At 44.0% G+C, this 12510-nt stretch overlaps 1 protein-coding gene across 4 annotated transcripts in view; it reads right to left on the reverse strand.

Annotated features, from left to right (window-relative positions):
• EBF2 (EBF transcription factor 2) overlaps positions 1–12510 on the reverse strand; it is a 115882-nt gene that overhangs the window by 6457 nt on the left and 96915 nt on the right. For 2 of the 4 annotated variants that reach the window (XM_061472476.1, XM_061472475.1), the window contains exons 11-15: positions 6363–6451; positions 5430–5495; positions 5169–5346; positions 3563–3748; positions 2601–2768 (exon numbers count right to left, since the gene is read on the reverse strand). In XM_061472476.1, coding sequence (XP_061328460.1) covers positions 2601–2768; positions 3563–3748; positions 5169–5346; positions 5430–5495; positions 6363–6451 — 687 coding nt within the window. Of the gene's footprint in view, positions 1–1779; positions 2769–3562; positions 3772–5168; positions 5347–5429; positions 5496–6362; positions 6452–12510 lie in introns of those variants that run through there. The other 2 variants (XM_061472477.1, XM_061472474.1) reach the window with 2 other exon arrangements.

Consider the following 12510-nt stretch of genomic DNA (forward strand, 5'->3'; position numbering starts at 1 on the left):
ATGTATGTGGAAGTTAGATTCTAGGTTTTCACTGCTGCTTGTGAGTGGCATGCCCTGAGGTGTGGGTAGCAGTTCTATTGATTTCATTGAAACAGGATGTTGTAAGTAGGATGGAGACTCTATCACCAGGAAGCTTTTGCCTTCGAACAAAAGACATAGCTAAATTACGTTGCAAACGTTACACTGGGGTGTAAAGAAATCCCCATTGCAGAGATTTTGCCCTAAATTATGGAGGGTGGGGAAACAGAGGTGATATCAAATCACTTGCGTTTGGAATGCTTTGGGAGGGAGCCTGCATCTACTTACTGCTTGCTCTGCACTTTTGCTATTCCATCTTCATCAGTATTTACTGATGCTGAAATCTGAGCTATAAGTAAATAAATTACATTACCAGCTCATCTATTCTTAGCTTACAGTACTGGTCAATGGCATAGCCGAGGGGATTAACAACCTCCCCTTGCTGCAGCCCAGTAAGTCCACTCAAGCAGCCTCTTTGGGACCCTCCTGTTGACTTTCTGGCCACATCTGTCTGTCAGCACTGTGGGAACGTTAATTTGGATATCAGGCTCTGTGTATCTGGATCCTTTCCAAAGCATGTGCTCCCCAGCTTGCATCAATTTAAATATTTCAGTTGGAAAGGAGAATTTGCATCTATGGCTGGAACCGTTCAATAGTTACAAAGAGCTGGCATGGCAAACGTGGGCAGACGGGATCTATTCTGCAAAGCAACTGCTACCTTTGCTGGAAGTCATCTGTTGTTGCTCGTTGCTGCAGTCTGACAGGTCCTGGTGTGCTGTGTGTGCTGAAAACTTACTTAAATAAGAGCGTATTATCGTATTTATGTATCAGGCTGTTGATGTACAGGAAGTATCCCACAAAGAAAGGGATACGGTTAATAACTTTGTATGGGTTTATCCATGCCCAAGTCTCTGCATCTGTGTATGCCTAAGCTATTCCAGTGAATGCTTATAACCTTAACTGATCCATTAGTCTTGAACCCCTCACAAGTGGAGTTTTTGTCAGCAGAGATGCACGGATGCGAGGACAGGATTTTGAGGTTTGAAGTTTGACATAAAAGCTCAAAGTTCTATTTTTAAAATCATTTATTGATTACTAACATAGATTGGAGGAAGTATGATGTAAACACTAAGCGCTCTAATGCTTTACCTGTTCACAAAAGGATTAAAAAGGAGATAAACTCTTGCTAAGTGGACTCTGGAGCAGCCAGGACAGACGTGGTAAGTTAAGGAAAAAAAAGTATTAACTTGAAAGCCAGTGGGGTTTTTAATCTGTATTTCTGACTCCCTGAAACAGTAAGAGTGATTTTCTCACTGAACTGATTTGGGGTTGGCACTGCCTTAGGTAACCTCATAACAATGAGGCCTTCCCAGCATAGCAGTCAGGCAAGCCTAACATTAAAGCAGACTTAAATCTGTTCCAAACAGACTGTCCAACTGGCTTAAGCTGAACAAGCAAACTGTTGTCAAGCTGATCCCTGTCCTAGGTAAATGTTTCACTAAATCAGACCAGGCACTGATGATGACTCTTCAGGCACCAAAATTAATTTACCAAAACTAAACCTATACCTGAACAGTTTAGATGAACAGCTACAACTGCTGGGCCAACAAAACTTCCTATATGTAGAGTGAACAAAGTTACTTCAAATCCTTCTTCTCACCTTCTTTAAACAGTGGAAAAGAAATCCCATTTCCCATCCCCATCTTTCACAAAGAGGAAGAAGATCTCAGAAGCAGCTCCCTGCCACTGGGGCAGGGGAAGAAGCTGCTTCACACTTCTGTCAGTTTGCTTTTAAAAGGGTAATTGGTTTTGTTCACCACACTTAGAATTTCCTTATTGTATCAAATAATCACACTCACTCTGTGCATCCCTGGGGCCCAGCTAAGGATTTATAAGGCACCCACATCAACAGGTGCAGTTTGTGGGGCTCGTTCTGGAATTACCACTGGCTCTTGGCATGGCTGAATTCCCAGAGTTGTGTTTTCTGGGCTATCTCTAGTGAAGTCTGAAGGAGCCAGATGACTTCCCAGGCCCTATAAAGGCTGTTTTTATGGAGACTTGGAGCATATTTAAGTGTCGCACACCCCCCCACAGCCTGTTAAAAGAAATAATTTAGCACAGGTTTCCATTCTTATCTTGATACTCACATTTGTTTTGCAGATCACCTTTAAAAAGGCTGTAAATGCACTATAGGGCTCAATTCCCGGTATGTGCCTAAACCTTGCAGCAGGTTTCAAGCCATGGGCTGTTGCATACAGGGCTGTGTGGTAACTGCAGGGCAGACACTCGTTTTACAAGTCCCTGAAGCCTAAGGAGGAGAAGTTGTTCCTCACCAAAGATCTGGTACTGGAAAGCAGCGTGGGGCAAATCCTTCTTGGTCTAAATGAGTGTCTGTCCCCTGTTGTTTTAAAACCAAACAGACAAAGCTCAGACATTGCTTTAATCCAGTTAGATTGGGTCAGATTTCTACTACTCAGTCCTGTAATAGCCATGTAATGGTATTCAGATGATTCCTGTGTTTACCCAGACTAACACTGTGTGCTTTACATGTGCAGGCTGAATATTAATTGTACATTTCTTACCTCTAAACCCATTTCCATTGCCACTAGAGCAGGCAGGAGAAGGAGACCCTTGGGGTCTGATGACAGGAGCAAAGGCACTCTTCTGTTTGACAGCAGGGAAGACGGAGGAGGAGAATGGAAGGATGGAAGAAGTGCTGGAGGAGCCAACTGTTGGACTTGAAGACATTACTGCAACAGAGAAAGGTGAATCCTTATCAGAAACACAGGCACAGAAGTTTGGTAAAACTGGTTGAGATGTCTCCCTTCTTTTTATTCATTCTACTTCTACAAGAAGATCTCAGTCTCACTCTGAGCTACAGTGTAGGTAAATACATAACAACTCAGTAAAAAGCTGGTTAACTGTGCATTAGTTTATATGTGTGTGTGTGTGTGTGTATATATATATATATAAAATACACATTTTGTGTCAGAGAAAAACCAAAGCAGGAAAGGAACAGTCACTTGCTAATGGTAAAACTAGCAACTACAAGTGGAACAATACTAAATTCCAGAGCTGAATCCAATCGTTGTTGTATTTCTGGTTATGACAGTAACACAGTTTCACAAGAAATTTAATCCACAATTCAGCTCTGGGATTGATAATGCAGTTCCTACACATACAAATTATTTTAGAGGAGTAGGACTCGGAGTAGCCTGTGCTAGAAGTGATGGCTACTTGCTCAGTCTGAAGTTGTCAACTGTACCTTTTTTTCATTGTGGCCTCTGCCACTTTGGAATCTGTATAGGGATAAAAAATGAAGGAAACACAAGCAGGACTGGTTCAGTATTCCTCTATTCTTGAAAAATGGGAACCCTTTCTAGTTCATCCCAAAACCCACCAGAACCCAAATCAGAACCTTTCACAAAGGTTTCACTAAATCTTGAGCACTTCTCTTGAAAGACACCACTTGCTGCATTTCCCGATGTGGTAAATGAAGTTAAGCAGGAGCAAGAATCAAATGCAAGAGGAGCAAAGCACGCACAGCCATAGGGGGATCCTGTGGGAGAGCCGTTGATGAAGCCGGGCGAGCCGGGGACGCCCAGGTTGGACATGGGGACGTTGCTGTAGCCGTTCATGCTGTTGCTGGAAGTGCTGTAATTGGACTGTTGAGGTGTGGAACTGGAGGAGTAGCCTCGGGGTGAGATGCTGCTCGTATTGCGAATGTAACCTGGAAGAGAACACATTGCAGAACTTTCTCCTGTGTCTTTCCTTAATGACTGACTTAAATCCAGACTCATTAAAACATTAAAGGAAATACCATTAAATTCAGGGGCGTTTCTGCACGTGCTCTCAAGTTAAGCAATACTAAGTGTTAAAACAAGGTGGGAACCAACTTTCCACAGTGAACTGATGTGTATTTTTCTAATCACAGCTGATGTGAATAAAATCTGTCCTCAGCCCTGGATCGCAGCGTGTGTGCCTCTCTTTCTGAGGTAGAATCCATCAGGGATGGGGATTTTCTATTGTTTTAGGGGGGAGATTATACTTCTCAAGTTATTAATGAATCACAAAGCAAGTACATTAGTAAGGGGAAATTACAACCCAGATCTAGTTTGCAGCTTGACTCTGTATTTTATATATATTATATACAGTATCCATAGATACTTGGGGGAAAAAATAAACTGGATAAATAAAACCATGTTTTGTCTGTAAAACAAAATCACAGATATTTGAGAATCAAAATTTAGCCTCTTTTTTTCTCCAAAAGGAGCCCTGACCAACACCACAGCCATCAGCATCAAAGTACAGGGCTATTATTACAGCTGCAAATGGCCTATTTTAATGGAAAAGCTTTCACTAGAAAGATGGAACCCAATACCTACTTTAAATGTGGTTACCATGTAGATATGAAGCCAGGTACCTGCCCATTTATATTACGAAGTTCTAATCCAGGGCTGGTAAGACCTTATTAAGAGAAGCAGCAGAATTATCTACGTGATGACTTTTAACACGACATATGTAATATGAACTTCCTCTGTCCTGGGTTGACTGCTGTGGAGTGTTAAACACTGCCCTGCTCCTGCAGTCAGCCACAGACCGGATGTAGCTGGAATCAAGGGCTAAATGTCCAAATAATCAGGAGTCAGAAAACACCCAAGTTTGCGCTGGTCCCATGACGTGTTACTGCTAATTTAATTTAATTACTTTAGGACACGTTTTCCTAACTATCCATGATATTTATCACACAACCTCTACAAGTTAACATTAAGGTAACACCACCAAAGCAGCCTTAAAAAGAAAAAAAGGGAATTTCCCACCTATTTAACAGTTTTGCTGTCCTTGTCTTCTACAAACCAGCAATACAACAACAAAGCTGTTGTGGGGAGCAAGGGGGGAGGATTGAGGTGAAGCTGGTAGCAAAAACTCCTCAAAACTTATTTCACACATAGCTGATGTGGTGCCTGGGAGCTGCAGCAGACAGAGCACCATCCAGAATGGGAGCGCACCTCCTTTTCTAATGCAATCAGTTCAAAGCCACCTTCGTGTCCATCAGCTGAGCAGGTCCAGAAGCTGAGGAAGTCCTGTGGCAGCAGCTGGGGTTCGGTTTGTACTGTTTAAATTAACGCTGCACCACTTGCAGCGCTTACCTTGGTTGTTCCCTTGTGCTGACTCTGAAATGCTGACTCCTAACTGGCTGCCGTAGGAGTTAATGCCCATCATACTGCTGTGAGCGGGAGAGCTGGACAGCGCGGGGATCTGGGCAGGATTCCGTGGCACGCTGTAGAGAGCCTCTGCAATGTCTGCAGCTCGTTTCAGGATGATGTCCTGCAGGACGAGTTCAGAAACATGCATGGAGAAGAGCTCTACTGTGACCGTGGACCACTCCCCTGCCGAGGGCTCATCCTCACCTGGTTGTTGTGGGGCGTTCCATACAGTGCTTCAACTAGGTCAGCAGCTCGTTTCAACAGCATTTCCTGGAGGATGAGAAGATGCAGAACATTGATAGTTGAACAGAAAAGGGTTTCAGTGCAAATAAAACCTTGGGATTGTATTTTCTGAAGTGACTGCTGTTTGTGTGTGTTCATCCTGAAAAACGGGTCCCTTAAAGACCATTATTTGCCACTCATCTGACAAACGAACCCTTTGCAGTGTCTCAAACCTGATACCAACATCGCGGCGCATGAGATGCGCCGGCCCCGTGCTTCTGCTCATCGGGAGCTCTCCGTAGTCCTGAACCTGCCCTCGGCTCCAGAAAGTGAAAAGAACTTCCCGACCTATCCAAGTGAAATAGGAACTGTTCCCTTCTCAATTTCAATGGATATCCTTTTGCACAGACACATAAAAGCTGATTAATCCCCACATCCATTTCTAAGTACCAATAACCAAACAAAGCACTTTAGCTAGAAGGTATCTTATGTTACCTCTGGTTCTAGGGAAAAAACAACACAGTATAACATCTGAATACAACAGTCTTTCATCACACAATTGCATCATGAATTGGTACTTTTGGTACTGCACTAAAATCAAGGAATACAGCCGTTAATGCCTTACACTCTGCTGGGTGCTCCATCAACACAGTGCTATGGATAACTGCAAAGGACAATGGGCATGACCTGGGAAGATACCTGCATTGGATGCTCATTTTATCTGCACGGTGTTTGAGCTCTAACAGATAAAACTTACTGGCAGCTGTGGGTTCCACACGATCATATCCTTGCTTGGACCTGGTGAACGTAACTTACGTGCAGATGTAACAGTCATTTAAGACACAATTTTTTCTCTTTTATAAGAGTTAAAGAACATATTTAGTGGGCTCAGTGAAAAGCTTAAAACTCTTTTACCTTAGCTAGTCTTTCGGGGTCCCCAGGATGTCTTGGGATGACCTTCTGCAGTCTTTGGAAACCATAATCTATGGTAGGTTCATTTAAAGCTGAAAACAGGAAAAAACCACCATATGAGTGTGTGTATATCTGTATCATCTATATCTAATCAGTATCTATCTGTATCTGTCTTTGACTAAGTTTCATTGCCTAAGACAGACAAGTTTCACAGCCTCTCTACAGAAAACCTCTCCTTGCCTGGGTCCCTGGGAGGTGTCATTGCCTCCTGCTCAGGTGAGCCCTGAGCACTGTGTGTAAAATGGGCTGAACAATAAGCTACTCACTCACTAATCCCTTTTCAAAGACAATCCTTACACTCGTGACTTTGGCTTACTTGCTAGGAGAACACAGAAATCACCACTTCTGCACTTAAAACATCAGTTTCTGATGCTGATTTCTCATCTGTCAAAGGCTGAGTGAATAATCTGAAAGGTACAGCAGGGAGGCACTGCCACAGAAATACCCCTTCAAGGATGAATGCATTTACTTTGGGCAAAACACACTGTGTCAAGCAAGCTATGGTACAAATACAAATTACAACAGGTCAGAAATTAAGAGTACCACATTTGCTCATGTAATAAACACGCCCCCAACATTTTGCCATCACAAACTAGGGCACAGCTATTCATTAGACACATTAACAACGTCAGTGGTGTGTGGCTATGATGCACACAGAGCCACTTCACTGTGGTGATGTTAATCTCCAGTGGATAAACTGAGCTATTTTGACCCAGATCAGTAATAGCTGGCAGAGCCCTGCTACCATTGCTGATGATTTCATAACACTTCAGACACTTTAAATACTCTACTATGAAATCATGGCAATAAGAATCTCATTTCTGAGAAGTCCAAATTAAACTCCACATTAATACAGAAACCAAAAGTCAAGTGCTCTGCATGCTCCAAAGCTTCGACTGCCTCTAATCCATTAGGATTACAAGCATTTACTAACACAGTTACAGGTATGGATTTTAGGATTCCCTTATACTTCAGAATGCATTAGAATGCAAACAACACATTGCTGCCGAGACGCTAATACCATGGCATATTGAGTGAGTACCACCTGTAAGTCCATCAGCACCGTTCTTGCTCAGCGGCTTCCACCCTCCTGCATCATTTGCCCTCCTTCTGGAGGCAAAATGAGACTGATTTTTTTACCTAAGCAGTGACACCAGCACAGGAAACCCCAACTGCAGGAGATGCCGATGGCATCTCCCAAAACATCCCCGGCACCTCGCAGGGAAGCCGCCTCGGACACCAGGAGGATGGAACTACCCAGCGAGACAGCAACGACACGGGTCCGGGTTCTCTGTTTATCTGTGCCCGTCTCTGGTATAACAACACGAAGGTAAAAGGTCACATTCCCCGCTGAGAGACATCTTCTATTTACTTTCTATTAAATAATTATGGCATGGCATGAAGTTTAAATATTACAGGAGATAATCAAGTGGGAATTGAGCAGAGAAAATCCAGACCTGAGAATTTAGTCTTGGCTATACTTAGAATGTCTTTGCTCTCCACTGGGAGCCATTCTGGTTTGCTTAAGGAGTTTAATAATACACATTTCAACTGCCACAGAATCTACAGAAGGGGCTTTTTTGGGGAGGTGGGGGTTTTTTTGCCAATAATCCTGAGCGTTACAGGCCAATTCTCTCAGGAGCCTATATATCATCTTGTGCCATCTCTCTTCTTGATTACAAGTCTAACCAGTGAAGTTATAGATCTTAAGCTAAGCAAAAGCAATGTAAAATCTATAGGAATTCAAACATAGATACACATAGTTTGCTAAAAATAGCTAATGGGAATATACAAAATGCTAATTCAGGAAGAAGAAATTGGCTATTATTCAAGAAGCATTTTTCCAATGGATTGATGTGGACATTTTCATTCTGATAAACAGCAGCAAATCACTTCTCAACAATGATGAACTGTCCTAAGAAGGACTCAACCATTTTGAACCAATGTCTACTTTATGTCTTTCAGCACAAAAGGTTTTCTGTGCAGCTTGCAACAAAATGGCCCACTCCTAATTTTACTCATTATTAAAACAAAAAATATCTCAATCATTGAATCCTCTTAAAAAACAGCATCCAGCATTTGTGGAAGTAAATGGCACCTTTTCAACTGAAGGGCAAGATAATCCACCAGCAAGTTCAAGCAGCTTTCCCCCAACAACACTTCCACTGACAAAAGAGCTGCTGGATCAGTGGTGATTTATCGAAGTGTTACACAGAAATAGACCAAAATTATACCCAAATGCTTTTGGCTTCATGGATTCAGGACCATAAAAGGGTCTGACACAGCAGCAGGCTGCTCATTATTGCTTACAGATCAGAAAGTGGATTCAGGCACAGGAAAATCCCTTCAGCAGCTCTCAGATCTGGTGTTCTGGGGTCTCCTGAACGTCCCAGAGCAGAGTTTAAAACACTGTGCATGAAATCAGGTATGCAAAAGAAGAGCAACCACCTGGTGAATAAACTCAATTGTCAGTTAGAACCTAAACCCTGCTCTAGCATAACTGCTTTAGCAACAGAACTGTTGCAGTCAGCAGAAAGGAGAGGTTTAAATGCCCCCCAGTCTACCAGGTTTTATCTGGCTCACACTATGGCACAGTGCTTCCTCTCTGCTATTGCTCCTTACCCTCCAGACCCCGTGCTTTCAGCCTAAATACAAGTCTCCAGCTATTCTGACTCACTGGAATAGGAGAAGAAACAATTTCTCACACTTGAGCAACCGATGCCACGACATCTGTCTGCATTTGCAGAACCTGAAAAAGCAGCTCAGCCCCATTCATCTCAATGGGGACCAACTCAGACACCCAATGATAACAGTGCTGACATTTAAGTATTAATTATTTCACCACACATCAAAGCACATCAGACTGTGGAAGGAAGATGATGTTATGAAGATCTGCACAATTCATCATGAGTGACAGCTCAGCCTCGTATTGCCAGTGAGCACCCTGGGAGAGGAACGCTCCCCCTCTTTGCCAGTCAAGAAGGGAACCTAGCAAAGTTCTGCAGCTCCCCTCTGCTTTACTCCATGGAGCAGACTGGGGAGCAGCACATCCTCTGTCTGCAAAGTCTGAATGAGAAGAAACAAAGCAGGCAGAGCTCTAGAAGCATCCTGAACCCAGACGACTGAGCCAGGGGGAGCAGTTTATGCAGTGTGATGTCTGACAGCCTTAAAGAGGTGAGGGAAAGGCATCAGTGGCCTTAAAGCCTGAATTCCACCTTTCCCTGGTGAGCACCTTCACCGAAGCCAACAGTAAAGAGATGCTTGGTATTCACCTGACAGAATAAAACCTTCCCATGCTGCCAGCTCCAACTGGACTCATTGTGGGTTTGGGAGGTACCTACACACAGGTCAGTCTACCCTGAAGGGTACGTTGTGGTCTAGGGTGGGAGGGATGCTGCTAGGAGCACCCTGTCCTATCCCGTGTTCTGTCTGCTGTGCTAACAGCTTTCCAAACACCCCGCTACCTCCCAGAGCGACATTGTCTCCCATTGTGTGTGTGCCTTTCCTAGGCTAAAGCAGTGGCAGAGCAAATGCCTCCTGTCACCTCAGCTGTGTTCTGCCCACACGAACTCGCTCTTCCAATTTGTAGAGCTCCCTGCACCCTTGTAAGTGTTGTTCCCCACAAGCAGGTAACAAGACCTTCTCAGATCTACTTACAAGCTTTAGCAAGCCAGTACCCTCCTACCCGTGGTGCATGGCACAGAGGCTGACAGAGTACAACCGGGAGTCCGACATATCCTACAGATTATTTTATATTGCACTGCTCTGACAAGGTAACCCCTGGAGGATTTCTGCTCAGCAAGGAAAATTATGTTCAAAATCTCCCCGATATACACGTTTCCAGGTTAGCATCTCTGTGACAGAGTAAATGCCGAGCTGCGATCAGACTTAAGATAGGAAAGCCTATGAGACATATCCTCAGCTGGCGTAAGCTGATGTAAGCGTTATTAAGTCAGGGGGACCATAATGGAACTACTTACAGCAGCAGAGCACTGAGGTTGTGTAGTATTAAAGGCAGAATATGAGGCTACTGCTGGATTAGCAGCAGAGAGAAAAATGCCTTCTTATTTTAGGAACAGCTGATGAAAGCAAAGCAATTGAGAACATGGGGGTGTTTGTGTAACCTCTGCGTTCACCTGATGAAGGTGCACACAGGGACTACATGTTTAGTTGGGGTGATTTAAAAATAGACCTTTTATCTCTCGCTTTAAGTACAGACTGAACTTAAAGCACGTCAGTTGGTTCAGCAACTGCCATTAACATCTAACAAGGCACCTCTCTAGCTTTTTGCTGTGCTCCCTAGCACACGCTTAGATGTCCACAGAATCCCATTGGCTTCACTCTAGTGAAAGTTTTCCATCTGGGAACCTTACAGAAAAGCCCACACATCACATTTGGGTGATGAGAGGAATCTGATGGTTAATGATAGTACTCAGGAGTGGGAACGCTGACAGCCCTGTGCTAGCACAGCACCCCATGCAAGGAGCCGAGTAGAAGCACACATCACAGGACACGTACAAGCTCCCGGAGCAGCTCCACTGAGGTGCACCTTGAATTTATAGCTCATTCTTAGAGTCATCTTTTCAGCAGTTTAGTGTTTTCTTCTTCCAACAACCTGTGCTATTGCAACTCTTTAACAAAGGAGGAGTCAGAAACATTAACAGCTGACTGTATATTAAATATGAAGGGTGTAGGCAGATGCACACAGTACTAAGATCATTGGTCTTCTGTTTCCGTATTTTAGAGCAGTATTTCGGTTCTGCTTATTAAAGGATATGACCAGAACCCAAGAGATCTATCTCCCTAACTTTCAGCTCTCCTGTATGACCACAGGCCTCACTGCCCTGTGGCAATGGAAGCACGTGTCTGTAACTGATTGCCCATGTCTGATGCAATGGGACCCTCTGAGGTTTGGCCTTCTATGAATAATTATTCCTGTTATACCTGGGAACTATCCATACGCAGCTACTCAGAAGCTGCTCCTGACTTGACCCTTTGTGCTTTCCATCTGAGGCTGTATCTTGGCCATTGACAATTATGAAGGACTTAATACAACATGATCCCGATAGCACCAGGGCTCCGGTTGCTGCTGCTGATCCTAGTTGTGACAGAACCCCTACATCTTCCCGTGCTCTTAGTTTGCAGGATTCCACACTTTTTTGTTATTAAATTAATAAGTTCCCCTTATTACCAATCAGGTAACCCATATCACCAATAGTTATAAATCTGTTAAACCTTCCTTTTTGGTATTTATGTGCTATGTGTCTGCTACACTCTACCCAGCACATGCATTCTGAGGGCAATGGCATTTCACAGAATCATAGAATAGTTTGGGTTGGAAAGGACCTTAAGATCATCTAGTTCCAACCCCCCTGCCATGGGCAGGGACACCTTAACGCTAAATCATATCACCCAAAGCCTCGTTTCCTGACGCTGTCTTCCAGTAGCTTCTCTGCTGTCTAATAACATGGTTGAGCTCTTCAGTGGAGGATTAATTCAGCGCTCTGTTACCATTCTCCACTTTCACAAAAGAGAACCTTTGATGCTCCTGTCTGATAAAACCTGACAGAAACTGGCTAGGAAGTTCTAAAGCTGTTGTGGAAGCTCTGAGGAAGGCACCCAGGCAGAAGGGCCCTGACCACCTGAGCATGGCTCGCCTGGGTTAAAACCAACGCATTTGCTCCCAGCAGGTTTCTGATCGCACAGCCACAGCAAGGAAAAGAAGAGTCACCGTGTTATCTTCATAGCTCAGGAGCTGGTTTTACTGCCATCAGCAGCAACAACCTGGGGAACTGCTGACAGGTGAGGCTGTACCCAACAGCTGTGCTTACCATTTCCCCTGCCATGGCAGGAGAACCGCAGGCTCCTCAGCAGACAGACTGAGAAGTTGCCTGTTCCACCCTCACACTGGGCATCTTCTGTGACTGCTGTTTTGGAACATGTGGCAGTAAGCACCCACTCACTCCTCAGAGGATGCCAACAGATCTATATCCCCATGCAGTAAAGCAGGGGTAGTATATTTAACTCTGTTCCCTTCTGACAGCACCTACATGCATCTTTATGTCCTTTCTGGAGGAAGCACTCTAACTCA

Source organism: Pezoporus flaviventris, unplaced genomic scaffold, assembly GCF_033815535.1.
Source record: "Pezoporus flaviventris isolate CSIRO_AGI_PZ_B2104156 unplaced genomic scaffold, CSIRO_AGI_Pfla_v1 ptg000071l, whole genome shotgun sequence".
Taxonomy (NCBI): domain Eukaryota; kingdom Metazoa; phylum Chordata; class Aves; order Psittaciformes; family Psittacidae; genus Pezoporus; species Pezoporus flaviventris.